Genomic DNA, 14,837 nt, shown 5'->3' on the forward strand with positions numbered 1-14,837 from the left:
ACAGGGTTGCACATGTAATCATGATGTTGTTGGATCAAGGAAATTAGCAAAAATATGACAGCTATATACTCAACACTTTCGACCATAAATAAAAAATGAGAAAGAAAGAAAAAAAGCCAAGTCTAGCTGGAAAAGTTAATCCAAATGGCCACCGGCCTCAACAGCCACCGGAGATTCTCCACCGGCCATTACCTTCACACACAAAGTTTAAAATACATCTGCAACTTTCAATCATATTTGACTAAAGTTTTACACTTTTTAAGGTGATGTCGTGATGACTTCAAGTTTAAGCACGTCCATTACAAGTCCCTTGAGCCTTTTTTGGCTCTGCAAGAGATGGAAACCAAACGTAAAAGGGCATTATTGTCTTCAACGAAAAATAGAAAAAAAACGTTCACTTTCACAGCTAAACAGTACCTGCCAATGGCCGATCAAGTGAAAAAGTTGGTGCAGTAGCAATATCAAAATGTAAAGCAGACAACTTTAAAGTTCGAAAAGCAGCAATTTCACATTCTTTTTAACCTACGAGGACCCCATTCATACTCAAAAGGAAGCATCATAAAGCTTTGAAAAGGAGAAAAATATGTAGAGTGACCTTAAGCTCAAGCATGGTTTTCAAAGCAAATGACCCAAGAGAGAATATCTGAAAGAAGTTGATGTGCCGCCATTGCTGCATCTTAAGCTCTAAAACCTGCAAAAACAGTGAACAGACTTGGAGGAGAATAGAGGTGAGGGAAAGGTCATATTCTAGATAAGAATATCCTATGGCTTTTCTTGGATTCAGAGTCGCCTTTTCATTTCTTTTTGTGATTCATCTCTGTCTCTCTCTCTACCTCAAAGAGCTTAATCTTCTCTATCTAAATTACCTTCTCTTTACTTCAACTACTGCAGATTCTCAGCGTAAGAGCTTGGAAGAGCTCTGAAATATGGTAAGCCTTCCCAAGAACTTTCTGCTACATATTCTATCTTTTCTTCTAAGATGAGACTATTGAAAGGCTTGTTTTGATGAATAGGGGACTCCTGTAAATATCACACTCGGGTCACATGTCTGGGTCGAGGATCCAGAACTCGCATGGATTAGTGGAGAAGTGATTGAAATCATAGGCACCAATGCCAAAATAGTCACTGCAAATGGGAAAACAGTGAGAAACTACCTTTCATTTGATATAAAACCACACAAAATAGAAAAGATTTTGATCTTTTTAACCATGGACCTTAACAATGGAATTCACATATTTTATAGAAGAATTTGAAGTATAGATTGATTTTTACAGGCTGTTGCTAGTATTTCTAGTATATATCCAAAGGATACAGAGGCACCGCCTGCAGGAGTTGACGACATGACTAAACTGGCTTACCTCCATGAGCCAGGGGTCCTCCACAATCTCGATTGCCGTTTTGCTTTAAACGAGATATATGTCAGTAATTTAAGACAGATATGTAAAACACTCCATTATTCAAACTTTTGAAAGTCGGATGTTGAGATTATCTAATGGCAAACTCTTGGATAGAACAGACTTACACCGGAAACATCTTGATCGCGGTGAATCCATTCCAAAGACTTCCGCATTTGTATAGTGTCCATATGATGGAGCAATATAAAGGAGCTGCATTTGGAGAGCTAAGCCCGCATCTGTTTGCTGTTGCAGATACCAGTTACAGGTATAAGTTGTTAATCTCTGAGTAGTAGAGACTTTTATCCAGCTACTGTAAAGAACTTAGCTCACCAAAAATCTTAACATACATACCAGGGCGATGATAAATGAGGCAAGAAGCCAGTCTATTTTGGTCAGTGGGGAGAGCGGAGCTGGAAAAACAGAAACAACCAAAATGCTCATGAGATATCTAGCATTCATGGGAGGCAGATCAGATACTGAAGGAAGAAGTGTTGAACAACAAGTTTTAGAAGTGAGTTACTAGCTCTGATTTTATCTACTTCGAATAAATGCTTCCACCGTTCTAAATTATTCTCTTTCCAGTCTAATCCAGTTTTAGAAGCTTTTGGTAACGCCAAAACAGTGAAAAACAACAATTCAAGGTGGTGCCTATGAAACTCTTAATTTGGACATATAATTCCTTTTTCTGCTGGCATCTTTTGTTTTGACTCCTTTGTAATTCTCTTGGTTCTTCAACAGTCGGTTTGGAAAATTTGTTGAGATCCAATTTGACAAGCGTGGGAAAATATCTGGAGCTGCAATCCGCACTTATCTTCTCGAACGGTCTCGTGTTTGCCAAGTCTCAGACCCTGAGAGGAACTACCACTGCTTCTACATGCTCTGTGCAGCACCTCCTGAGGTAAGTCTTCAGTAACAATCCTAAAAGCAATAGAGCTGGAAAAATTAGGATACAACGATTGTAACAATAATTTTGATTTTTCAGGAAGCTAAGAAATTCAAGGTAGGGGATCCAAGGACGTTTCACTATCTAAACCAGACAAACTGCTACGAGGTTTCTAATGTAGACGATGCAAGAGAGTATGTAGAGACCAGAAATGCCATGGACATTGTGGGCATTGGACAAGAGGCACAGGTTTGTCTCAACCTCCTGAATCTCATTCTTAGGATACATATGATTATAGATACTTCAAATACTGACCTCAAAAATTCAACTTTAGGATGCCATATTCCGCGTCGTCGCTGCAATTCTCCACCTTGGAAATGTCAATTTTATCAAAGGAGAAGAAGCAGATTCTTCAAAAATCAGGGATGATAAATCAAGATATCATCTTCAAACAGCAGCAGAATTACTCATGTATCTTCAACTAGAAAATACTTTACCACTAGACTTTAAGTCCTGCAGAGTTCCTATGGCAATGCTGACACATTTTCAATTATTCACTTGACGTAGGTGCAATGAGAAGATGATGGAAGATTCACTCTGCAAGCGTGTAATTGTAACTCCAGATGGTAACATTACAAAGCCGCTTGACCCAGAATCTGCAGCTTCAAACCGTGATGCTTTAGCCAAGACAGTATACTCCAGGTTGTTTGACTGGTATGTAAATCCAACCCCTGAAACAAAAATGGATATTATAAAAATCATTAGGCAAAGACGCTCTGCCCTACAGGCATTTTAATGGCGCAGAGGTAAGATAGAAACTGCATACACATCATAGGAGAGACCGAACACACCTTTAACTAGATAAACAGTTCTCAGTTTGAGCAATCTCCAATCGTGACCTATGCACAACTCAATAATGGCAGGATTGTGGATAAGATCAACAGTTCAATAGGTCAAGACCCGAATGCTAAAAGCTTGATCGGAGTTCTCGACATTTATGGTTTTGAAAGCTTCAAGATCAACAGGTAAACCTGACAGAAATTATAAACCTGAATTATGGGTACATACAGAAGTTATGATATAATTCCACTATTCGTTTCAAAGTTTTGAGCAGCTATGCATCAATCTGACAAATGAGAAGTTACAACAGCATTTCAATCAGGTAGAAAATAAAACCACTGTAACCTGTTCACATGCAAGCAACTTTTTTACATGGAACAAAATTTCTCTGCAGCATGTATTCAAGATGGAGCAAGAGGAATACACGAGGGAGGAAATAAACTGGAGCTATGTTGAATTTGTTGATAACCAGGATGTCTTAGATCTTATTGAGAAGGTATAAACTATGCAACAAACATCATAAATCTGGATGACATTGCCACATTGACTCCTCCACAACATGAACAAGCACTAGAAAATTATCAATGACATCTTTTTTTTTTTTTGCAGAAACCAGGAGGCATAATTGCCCTACTTGATGAAGCATGGTAAGTGTAATCCTACTTGTAAGGGAAGGAAAGTATCACAATATCAATCCATAGTAAGAAGTAAACTGGGTCCTCTCGCATAATCATAAGATTCACCTTTTCAGCATGTTCCCCAAGTCGACTCATGAGACATTTGCACAGAAGATGTATCAAACATATAAAGGACACAAGCGTTTCAGCAAACCTAAGCTTGCCCAAACAGCCTTCACTGTCAACCACTATGCAGGAGATGTGAGACAGACACAGTTTTAGAAGCTAAGCTGAAGCATATACGGTAGTTAGTTACTAAGAACGCTTTTCTGTATCCAGGTAACGTATTCAGCAGAGCAATTTCTTGACAAGAACAAGGATTATGTTGTGGCAGAACATCAAGCTTTGTTAGATGCATCTAAGTGCTCTTTTGTCGCCAATTTGTTTCCACCACTTCCAGAGGACGCATCAAAGCAGTCCAAATTTTCATCCATTGGGACCCGTTTCAAGGTAAGCCGCTACTAACTATATATCATTTTCACATCGCTCAAGTTCTTGATTCCTGACCTAACCTACCTACACCCAGCAACAACTCCAAGCTCTAATGGAGACGCTGAACACAACAGAGCCCCATTATATTAGATGTGTGAAGCCAAATGCAGTTCTAAAGCCCGGGATTTTTGAGAATGACAACGTCCTAAACCAACTAAGATGCGGAGTAAGCCAGAGCCTCAGGATTCCTATTTCAATATGTTCATGTTTTCTATAGGGGTATTTGCTAACAGCAGATCTGGATATGTGAACAGGGTGTACTGGAAGCTATAAGAATCAGTTGTGCTGGTTATCCAACAAAAAGAGCTTTCGATGAATTCCTAGATCGTTTTGTGATGCTAGCAACAGATGTTCCAGAGGGGTAAAATTACTCATAGGAAAAGTCTAGAAAAGACAGACAAATTATCAGTTTTATCATATATCCTGATCCAGTCAATACTGAGAATATTACATGATCTATTGACAGATCCGACGAAAAGTCAGCATGTGCTTCAATCTGCAACAAGATGGGTCTAAAAGGCTATCAGGTATGTCAAGCTCAGGGTACAAGAATGTCAGATATGAATCAAATAGCCAACCCAATGCTAACAGTGTAATCTAAGCTTGCATTCTAATTACTCATCTTCAGATAGGGAAAACAAAGATATTTCTTAGAGCCGGACAGATGGCCGAACTAGATGCAAGAAGAACCGAGGTCTTGGCTGGTGCCACTAGACTCATTCAGAGGCAGATCAGGACTTATTTGACAAGAAAAGAGTTCATTGGCCAGAAAAGGGCTACAATTTATATGCAAAAACTTTGGAGAGGTTTTATTCTTCTACCTATCTTTTAATAGTAACACCCTACCCAACACAAAGCTATGAACTGAACTGTTAAACTTATCAATAGAGCCATCAATACTATGGACGGACAGAATATAAGCAGCCTTGTCTAAAATCTAGTGTCACAAAATGATCAAAATTTCAGCCAGGTAACAGTATATGTCAAATTAACTGTGTGTCATGTGTATTGCTTATATAGCTCAACTTGCACGCAAGTTGTATCAAAACATGCGAAGAGAAGCTGGTTCAATTTGTATCCAAAAGAACATTCGTGCTCACATAGCAAGGAAAAGCTACACCATGCTACAGGCCTCAGCATCAGTTATTCAGACTGGTTTACGGACAATGTCTGCTCGAAACAAACATAGACACAGAAGAAGAACAAAGGCAGCAATTATAGTTCAGGTACTAGATTTTGATTACTTCACACCTTAATTCTCTATAAAATATCAAAAGTTTCTGGACTTGTCTTCTACAATCTCAGACTAGTTTCTTCTCAAGGATAGGTTAGAAATTCTTTTAAAATTTGGATTATTCTTCACCCATAAGGGAACAAGTTAAATAGTGTGGAAGAGGAAAACAGTACGGGGAAGATGATTTTGATATACTTTGATGATAAGTCTTACTGATATATCTTCTAACAGAGGGAATGGAGAAGACACCATGCTCAAGAAGCTTATAAACAGCACAAAAAAGCAACATTAGCATTACAATGTCTATGGAGAGCAAAAGTAGCTCGAAAAGAGCTCAAAAAGCTCAAAATGGTAAGCTTCATTACTAGATTGATTACTCACATAAAAACCAATCTAATATCTACGAGGCAAGCAATAGAAATCAAAATATCACTAACAATAACATCTTTCCAAAAAGGCTGCAAGAGAAAATGGGGCGCTCAAGGAAGCCAAGGACAAGTTAGAGAAACGTGTGGAAGAGCTAACCTGGCGTCTCGAATTAGAGAAGCATCAAAAGGTATTGTCAACGAAGTTAGAAACTAGATTCTTTTGTTCTGCTATTTGATTTCCTTGGATGAAATGCTAGAGTTGAAAGTTCCAAAATGAAGCCCACGTTTAACTGTGTCATTAGGTTGATCTTGAAGAAGCCAAAGCACAAGAAATCGCAAAACTACAAAATAATTTAATTGAATTGCAAGAGAAGCTAGATGAAGCCCAAGCTGCAATCATACGAGAGAAAGAAGCAGCAAAATTAACCATTGAACAAGCTCCACCAGTCATCAAAGAGGTTCCAGTTGTAGATAGCACTCAAGTGGATTTACTGAACAGTCAAAACAATGAATTGGAGGTAAAGTTTAGCTAAAAGTTACATTAAGTAGCAGATAATTTACCTGATACTATATCTTCAAAACGTAGGCTGAGGTAACAAAATTAAAAGGAACAATTGAGGAGTTTGAAGCAAAATGTTCTGCACTTGAAAGAGATAGTAAGGCAAGTCTAACTGAAGCAGAAGATGCAAAATCAAAGGCCATCCAACTCCGAGAGATCATCGAACGGTATAGATTTTATTAAGTTTCTTAAGGCATTTAACATCATATTCCTGTTTTGCAGTCAGGTTTTATGAGTATTGTTGGTAATTTTCAGATTACAAACGAACCTGTCAAACCTTGAATCCGAAAATCAGGTCTTGCGCCAGCAGGCTTTGGCCGCTTCAACAAGGGTCGAAGAGTCTGGAGAGTTAAACAGGTACGGTTCTGTGAGCTCATCAGTTTTGTCAGCCTAGTGCATTCCTTTCTTCTATCAGACATAGCTGCATGGATTTTAAAAAAAATTAGTCGACCTGAATTATATAAAAAAATGAAAAATATGAAACTGTATCTGCATATCTAAAAGAAAACCTCTTATCAGCCTGAAGGATAAGGTTGCAATTCTAGAGTCAGAAAATGAATCTCTTCGAAGACAGACAGCTTCTGTAGAAAACACAATGCCTCCTGAAAGAGTTCTTGTGTCCGAGAAGGTACAAAACTTCTGTCAACATATAATTTTCTAAGTCAAAAGAATATGTATAACAATTTGCATTAATGTAATATAACTGTACAGGATCTTGAAAATGGACATCAAACACAAGAGATTCAGGCAACAAAGGTACGGTAACTTGCTAGTCCCAATTAAGAAATAGTACTCTACAGCAGCACCTCATCCCTTGCTATATTGTTTTTCAGGAGCCAAGGAATCCAATCAATGTGTTAGCAAAACAAGGGTCTCTAACAGATCGGCAACAGGTATCATTTGAGAACTTGTTTGTACTAAGGAGGCATAAATTGATAACCAACGAAAGCTAGCAAAAGATATTTCAATGTAACCTATAGAACAATTTATAATGACCATTACTGCACAGGAGAGCCATGAAATGCTGATAAAATGCCTCACGGATGAGAGAAGGTTTGATAACGACAGATCTGTGGCAGCTTGGATAGTGTACAAGGCACTACTTCAGTGGAGATTATTTGAAGCAGAGAAAACAAATATATTTGATAAAATTGTTCATATAATCCGATCGTCCATTGAGGTAATAGATTAAAGACAATGGCTATGAAAGTAGTATCTGAACCCTCTGAAACCGGAACTCTATATTCAAGTTATACTAATTTTGGTCCAGAAGAGCCAAGATGACACGAGGGAACTAACTTATTGGCTCACAACAAGCTCTACCCTCTTATATCTTCTCCAATCTACACTCAAATTCAGCAATACGAATAATGCGGCTTCAAGACGTAATAGATCACCCCAGGCTACACTATTTGGAAGATTGGTCCAAGTAAGCTTGGTAAAAGTGAACCTCCGATTAATCAATTTGGAAGAGCCTTAGTAATAGTTTGTAAAAACATTGTAGGGAATGCAATCATCTTCAGTGGGATTGGAAACAGCCAGTGGCTACAGTGGGATGGTTGGGATATCAAATGACCAACAGATGATCGAAGCTAAATACCCGGCTTTACTATTCAAGCAACACTTAGCAGCATACGTTGAGAAAACATATGGAATGATCCGAGATAAATTAAAGAAAGAGATAAACCCATTACTCAATCTCTGTATCCATGTAAGTACATCATTCATCAAGTTACTATGGAACTTATCTGAATGATTTGGTAATCACATATGTTAATAATGTGTTATATGTGAGATTTATCAGGCACCAAGACCGACAAGAGCAAGAACCTTGCGAGACGTGACTAAAAGCATCCACTTAACTACAGTTGCCAAGCAACAGGCATCATATGTACAGTGGCAGAACATTGTCAAAAAGCTTGAACATACCTTAACCTTTATGGCAGAGAACCATGTAAGAGAATGAACTTTGGAAGAGTTTCATCTCAAGCTTAATCTATCTTCTCCTGTTTCTTGACTGCGTCTTAATGATCTCCAGGTCCCATCTATGATCACAAGAAAACTCTTCCATCAGGTTTTCTCGTACATCAATGTGCAGCTCTTCAATAGGTACAGAAAATATATTGCAGAGGACACAAGTACCTACATTTAGATATGAGGTAGCTTGACTTGCAAAGTTATCTTCTGGCAGTTTGTTGCTTCGCCGAGAGTGTTGTTCGGTTAGCAACGGAGAATATCTGAAAATGGGCTTGCATGAATTAGAACAGTGGTGCCTGAAGGCAGACGACGAGGTAGGTTAAAGCATTGATTTCCAAATTATGCAAAGATCAAAAATAAGACAAAGATACATAATTCTTTTTTTCTCTTGTGTCTCCAACAGGCAGCACGATCACCATGGGATGAACTTCAACACATAAGGCAAGCAGTGAAGTTTCTGGTACAACTTCAAACCATACCTATTGGTGAAAGTACATAATTGGTGAAATTTCAGCATTTGATATACATTACAATTCTACAGGTCTCGCATCAGAATACACAGAAATCGTTGGACGAGATCATAAAAGAGATATGCCCGGTAAAGAACTTAAACCAAATTTTTTGCAAAGCATATACAAAGATCTTACTACGGCACAACTAAAAGCAAACTAATTGGATAAACTAAACTAGAGAACTACAAGATGGCACAACACTAAACCCTCCTACAGTCCTACTCCCAGTTATTGATTGCTACACAAATAGCTGATCATGGAAAATAACTGCAACTTTTTAACAGAAGTCTTTTCCTAATTTGCCATTCAGGTACTAAGCATTCCACAAGTATATCGAATTGGGACTATGTTTTGGGACGAAAAATATGGAACTCAAGGACTCTCCTCTGAGGTAAGTAATGAATCAACCAAACCAACTCCAAAACTACTTCAAAGAAAATTCACAGAACAAACCAAATGATTCAACGATTCGTGCCAAAAAAAAAAAAAGGTGATCAACCAGATGAGAAAACTAATGGCGGAAGATTCAGTTAATATGACTTACCCTTCATTTTTGCTCGACGTCGATTCAAGGTACGCGGAAGACCAAAATTTCTCGATTTCTCATCCTAATTTACTCTCGAATCTTCACTGTTTCCTTTCCCGTGATCTTGCAGCATTCCTTTCTCAGTGGAAGATGTCTCGCAGTCCTTTCACGGTGGTAACATTAATCTCTCCGACGTCGATCCACCGCCGCTTCTCCGCCAGCGGTCTGATTTTCACTTCTTGTTCCAGAAATTGCCGGAGTAAGGAAGAGAACCTGCTCTCTCCGTTAGAAGGTTCCAACGGGTGCGAATCTTATATTAAATAATTAATTAAGTCCTGAATTTTGCATATATTACAGAAGTGGAAGCTTTTTATATTTTTTCCTTACATGAAGCAATGAAATAAGAAGCTTTTATGATTCCTTTATTTGATTTTTTGGTTTTTGTTTGGGGTTTTCTTTGATTTATCCCTTACAATGTACATTGTGTATAGACAGAAGTAAGGTTCATTCATATGGTACATGGTGTACCCTTTTTTTGTTTGTCAAGTGATGATGTAATGAATATTATGAATGTTAATGAGATTGGATTTGTATAAATTTTGGATTTGATAGAAAGAAATACTAAACAAGTCAATGCTATATTTGGTCTTTATATGTTGATGATGACACATATCCTAATAGTATAATAGTTTGTATTAGTATTGTTGTTGATTCGTTGTGTTACTATCAAACATTATATTCACATAATGCATGTTGTTGAAGAAAAAAATATTTGTTAAAATGTAAAGTTATTAATATGAAAAATAGGCTTATGCATTTCATAATAGAACACATCTAGGAATATTGGAATATATCTAGGAAGAAACTGTATTTCAATTTTGAGGGGATCATATGGATCTATAGAAAATAGTGAGCCTGTTCTATAAAAAAGGTTCATTTGGAGGGATCACTATGATAATTGACAGTCACCGACTCACCGTATCACTTTGGTTTTGAAAGCAAACTCGCTAAACGAACAAGAGGGTTTAGCTAAAACCCACTACTGTCCCACTCTCTGTTAAAATCACAGCGACATCGAACTTTTTTTCCCGATAGAAGAAGATGGAGTGTGTAGTTCCATTCCGGCGATGCTTCTGTCTCAATTCGCCGGAGATACGTCACCGCATCGTTAACCACAGCCGTCGCCATCTCCATCTCCATCTCTCTATCTCCTCCTCCACTGTCGCATCAGGTCGTCATTTCGTTTCCTCTTCTCTTGTTTGTTTCTTCTTCATCAACTCAGCTTTATAGTCTTACTGGCTCCTTTGGTCAACTCCAGGGCTTTGGCCTCTCTCTGATAAGAAGAATCGATTTCTTGCTCCACTCGCGCAGAGAAGCTCCTTGAATCGCCGTACGGACTCCCTCGAGCACCTTCCTCTTTCCATGGTTAGTTCTCAGAAATTTTCGGTATACTCATTACGTAGATATCTGGAATTGTGAAATTATTAGGTGACATGAGTTCGTTTGGTTGCTTTTATTGATTTAGTCTTTATTTGTATGCGACTGATGCTGCTCCTATGGTGTGGAATGTTTTGGATAAGGTTGCAGAAACAATTTTGGATAAGGTTGATTTAGTCTAAGATTGTACTGTTCACGTATTGTCATTGTTTTAGAAATCTTCTGTGATTGGTAACTCGGAGGAAGAAGTGGAGGAAGAAGAGGATGATGATGCAGACTGGGAGTCAGAATTTCTTGGGGAGATTGATCCGTTGGATATACAACCTCCAAAGAAGAGGAAAAAGCAGAAGAATTCGAAAGCCCTCGACGACACTGAAGGGATGGATTGGTGTGTAAGGGCAAGGAAAATTGCGCTTAAATCGATTGAGGCAAGAGGATTGTCTTCTAGAATGGCAGAGGTGATGCCTCTCAAGAAGAAGAAAAAGAAAAAGATCAAGAAAGTGATTGTCAACAAGAAAGAAAAGGTCAAAAGTAAAAGTGTTCCCGAAGATGATTTTGATACAGATGAAGAAGATTTGGATTTTGAAGATGGACCGGTGGAGGATAAGATGGGGGATTTGCGGAAGAGAGTTAGCTCATTAGCTGGTGGAATGTTTGAGGAGAAGAAGGAGAAGATGAAGGAGCAATTAGCTCAGAGGCTATCCCAGTTTTCAGGACCTTCTGATCGGATGAAGGAAATCAACCTGAACAAAGCTATAATAGAAGCACAGACTGCTGAAGAGGTACTGGAAGTAACAGCTGAGACAATCATGGCTGTTGCCAAAGGTTTAAGTCCATCGCCATTGTCTCCCCTAAACATTGCTACTGCACTCCACCGAATTGCCAAGAATATGGAGAAAGTTTCGATGATGAGAACTCGTAGGCTTGCATTTGCTCGGCAAAGAGAGATGTCAATGCTTGTTGCTCTTGCAATGACATGTCTACCAGAATGTTCAGCTCAAGGAATCTCAAATATTTCTTGGGCATTGTCCAAAATCGGGGGTGAATTGCTTTACTTGACAGAGATGGATAGAGTTGCAGAAGTTGCCACATCAAAGGTTGGAGATTTCAATTCTCAGAATGTTGCTAATATTGCAGGGGCGTTTGCTTCCATGCGGCATTCTGCTCCAGAACTCTTTTCTGAGTTGTCAAAGAGGGCTTCTACTATTGTCATTACCTTTAAGGGCCAAGAGATTGCTCAACTATTGTGGTCATTTGCCTCACTTTATGAGCCAGCTGATTCTTTGCTAGAATCTTTGGATAGTTCTTTTAAAGGCCGTGACCAGTTCAAGTGCTGCTTAACAAAAGAAATGGCAAACCATGATGAGGTAGCAGACGTTGAAGTAAGCAATGGTGCTTCAGGATTTCCAGCACTTAGCTTTAACAGGGACCAGCTTGGAAACGTAGCATGGTCTTATGCTGTTCTTGGGCAAGTTGAGCGACCTTTCTTTGCCAATATATGGAATACTTTGACCAGCTTGGAGGAGCAAAGGCTTTCAGAACAGTATAGGGAAGATGTCATGTTTGCTTCTCAGGTGTATCTTGTAAATCAGTGCTTGAAGCTTGAGTGCCCCCACCTTCAGTTGTCACTTTGTCATGGACTCGAAGAGAAAATAACCCGTGCAGGAAAAACCAAAAGGTTCAATCAGAAAATAACCTCATCTTTACAGAAAGAAGTTGGACGCCTTCTAATCAGTACAGGGCTTGAGTGGGCTAAAGAACATGATGTGGATGGTTACACTGTGGATGTTGCTCTGGTCGAGAAGAAAGTTGCTTTAGAAATCGACGGGCCAACTCATTTCTCAAGAAACTCTGGTAAGTGCCATCACCTATTTCTTAATTTATCTTGGTGTCTGGAGGAGCCAATCCAAATTCAATGGTCATTTCGACTCTTGTCTTCTCAGGACTACCATTAGGGCATACAATGCTGAAGCGGCGATACGTTGCTGCTGCTGGATGGAAAGTGGTATCTTTGTCTCTTCAAGAGGTGGGTCTAAAATGTCAAAAACTAATATAATTGAGTTACTAGGATAATAAATTTTCTCCATACAATAGTTAAAACTAAAAAGCTCTGATGTTCTTGCATAAGTGATAGATAATGTTTGCTCATCTCAGTCACGAGTATACACTGAACATATGTTGAATTTGCTTTTATTATTTTTAGTGGGAAGAACATGAAGGCAGCCACGAACAGCTAGAATATTTGAGGGAGATTCTCAAAGGCTGCATATAGAGAAGACAGTAACAAAACATGTAACTCATTGTCATTTTAATTAATTACTCTTTTCCCTTATGTATATAGTTAAGATTCTTATACTGTATTGAGGATTTATGTTTAGAGCAACAAACATAATTGAAACCCATTTAAGTTATACAGTCTTCATTACAAATATCTGCCAAGATAGTGTTCATAGTCATTTCTTATGCAACAGGAATCTAGAAAACATACATAAAAGCAAACAGTACATATTGAAATACTAGTGCTTGATCTGGGACAACATGGTCCTGACATCTTTGCTGTTCGGCCTCTGTTTTGGATCATCCAAAGTACAGTAACAAGCGATTTTCAGAACCAGAAGCATCTGTTCATCGAATCCTTGTCCCAACAAAGTTGGATCAATCACAACACTTGGATTCTCTGATGTGATTATATTCCTCATCCACTTTATCAGACTCATCTCATCAGTATGCTGAAAGAACTCATCTGAAGGAAGCTTCCCAATCACCAGAACTCCAAGAATCACTCCAAAACTATAGATATCACATTTATCTGTGAACTTGATAGTTTGATGATACTCTGGTGCTATGTATCCCACAGTACCTGCTACATTTGAGAGCGTAAGGTGTGTGGCTGCATCAGGCATTGACTTTGCCAGCCCGAAATCTGCAATTCTGGCTTCCATGTCATCATCGAGAAGAACATTTGCTGGCTTTAAGTCTCTGTGAATGATTCTTGGCTTATGATCCATGTGAAGGTACTCAAGTCCTGCGGCTATACCTAGAGCAATCTTGTGCCTTGCTGGCCACATTAGCTCTTTTTGTCCAGCTAACACATCAGTCAGTATATCTTGTAAACTCCCGTTCTTCATTGTACTCATAAACGAGGAAGTGGCACTCGGGTCTCGACACATGTGCTAACAACGGGAGAAGATTCCGTGGCGGCTGAGCGCCTTCTCTCGTGGCGGCTGAGCGCCTTCTCTCGTGACACGGAGAACGTATTCTCCCGTGGCGGCTGAGCGCCTTCTCTCGCAGGAAACTCCTCGACGACCGCAAGGGTTGACATCATTGGACGTAAAACGTTGACCGTTGACTCCGAGCTCTGTTTCGATGACCTGAAGAGCTTTGAAATCTGAGGAATCGATATCGAGCAACTCAAGAGAGGAGACGAACGAAGAAGAGAGAAGAAGAAATGAGAGGAGTAGAGGCCGGAGAAAGAGATCGGCGTTTCCCGTGGGAACAGCCATTTTTTTATTAGAGAAAGTTTCTTCTTTGTGGATGTTGTCGGAGTCTACACACACTCTGGCTATATTTATGGTCAGCAACTGACACTAATCTGTACAAAAAAATCTTTACGTGTTCTACGGGTTTTTTTTGTATTCTTTCTAAAATTTGATATTAATGTCACAAAATATAGTGTTATGTTAAATTTAATAATAATTAGACATATCAATGCTGAAAAAAATTAATATTCTGAAAAGTGTTATGAGATATTTGATTAAATTTATGATATGTATAATAATTGTCCTGAATTGTGAAACTGGGGTACTCGTACCGTGTGGATTTGGGTGTATTTTTTTTCTAGGAAATAGCAAGTTGCAATATAGCGATTAATCTGTAATTGACTTGACTATGTAAAGCGTTGATAAGTCAAAGTCGACTCTGTGGGGTTCCATAGC

At 38.8% G+C, this 14,837-nt stretch overlaps 3 protein-coding genes and 1 long non-coding RNA gene across 10 annotated transcripts; 2 read left to right on the plus strand and 2 right to left on the minus strand.

Annotated features, from left to right (window-relative positions):
- Positions 1–6: 6 nt before the first annotated feature.
- On the minus strand, positions 7–9,752 carry LOC104749676 (uncharacterized). Of its 4 annotated transcripts, XR_015584751.1 has the most exons (18): positions 9,484–9,752; positions 8,799–8,906; positions 8,597–8,687; positions 8,380–8,495; positions 6,960–7,089; positions 6,719–6,871; positions 6,453–6,529; positions 6,049–6,382; positions 3,132–3,311; positions 2,778–3,011; positions 2,596–2,650; positions 1,918–2,315; positions 1,749–1,807; positions 1,523–1,640; positions 1,359–1,401; positions 867–1,125; positions 418–691; positions 7–327 (listed from the first exon to the last, which is right to left on the minus strand). It is a non-coding gene; the product is annotated as an uncharacterized LOC104749676 (long non-coding RNA). The 4 variants fall into 4 exon arrangements; XR_761458.3 differs by lacking the exons at positions 6,049–6,382; positions 6,453–6,529; XR_015584752.1 differs by lacking the exons at positions 7–327; positions 418–691; positions 867–1,125; ... (6 more) ...; positions 3,132–3,311; positions 6,453–6,529 and having other exon boundaries at positions 4,497–6,382.
- LOC104749679 (myosin-12-like) lies at positions 586–10,062 on the plus strand. 4 transcript variants are annotated; one of them, XM_019238602.2, is made up of 41 exons: positions 586–728; positions 892–929; positions 1,014–1,142; positions 1,275–1,418; positions 1,517–1,662; positions 1,752–1,908; positions 1,980–2,038; positions 2,136–2,295; positions 2,380–2,529; positions 2,615–2,751; positions 2,848–2,994; positions 3,204–3,305; positions 3,385–3,442; positions 3,515–3,616; positions 3,730–3,767; positions 3,872–3,998; positions 4,077–4,247; positions 4,324–4,455; positions 4,544–4,650; positions 4,756–4,816; positions 4,918–5,095; positions 5,310–5,515; positions 5,755–5,874; positions 5,981–6,079; positions 6,194–6,409; positions 6,478–6,617; positions 6,706–6,807; positions 6,970–7,078; positions 7,162–7,206; positions 7,284–7,343; positions 7,460–7,630; positions 7,721–7,879; positions 7,955–8,161; positions 8,255–8,404; positions 8,489–8,559; positions 8,642–8,741; positions 8,831–8,887; positions 8,969–9,025; positions 9,250–9,330; positions 9,430–9,512; positions 9,596–10,062. In XM_019238602.2, the coding sequence occupies exons 2-41, from the start codon at positions 927–929 to the stop codon at positions 9,726–9,728; spliced, it is 4,674 nt and encodes a 1,557-aa protein (XP_019094147.2). In that variant the 5' UTR covers positions 586–728; positions 892–926; the 3' UTR covers positions 9,729–10,062. The 4 variants fall into 4 exon arrangements, with proteins under 4 accessions (XP_019094147.2, XP_010469656.2, XP_010469655.2 ...); XM_010471354.3 differs by having other exon boundaries at positions 589–728; positions 7,724–7,879; XM_010471353.3 differs by having other exon boundaries at positions 589–728; positions 9,430–10,062.
- Positions 10,063–10,348: 286 nt separating this feature from the next.
- Positions 10,349–13,331, plus strand: LOC104749682 (RAP domain-containing protein, chloroplastic). The gene is made up of 5 exons (XM_010471357.3): positions 10,349–10,696; positions 10,784–10,890; positions 11,118–12,756; positions 12,846–12,928; positions 13,106–13,331. Exons 1-5 carry the CDS (start codon positions 10,567–10,569, stop codon positions 13,172–13,174), a joined length of 2,028 nt encoding a protein of 675 aa, XP_010469659.2. The 5' UTR covers positions 10,349–10,566; the 3' UTR covers positions 13,175–13,331.
- LOC104749681 (leucine-rich repeat receptor-like serine/threonine/tyrosine-protein kinase SOBIR1) lies at positions 13,276–14,494 on the minus strand. The gene has a single exon (XM_087491601.1). The coding sequence runs from the start codon at positions 14,070–14,072 to the stop codon at positions 13,419–13,421; it is 654 nt and encodes a 217-aa protein (XP_087347727.1). The 5' UTR covers positions 14,073–14,494; the 3' UTR covers positions 13,276–13,418.
- Between the last annotated feature and the right edge of the window lie 343 nt (positions 14,495–14,837).

The sequence above is a fragment of the Camelina sativa genome, chromosome 16, assembly GCF_030686135.1.
Source record: "Camelina sativa cultivar CO46 ecotype springtype chromosome 16, ASM3068613v1".
In the NCBI taxonomy this organism is placed as follows: domain Eukaryota; kingdom Viridiplantae; phylum Streptophyta; class Magnoliopsida; order Brassicales; family Brassicaceae; genus Camelina; species Camelina sativa.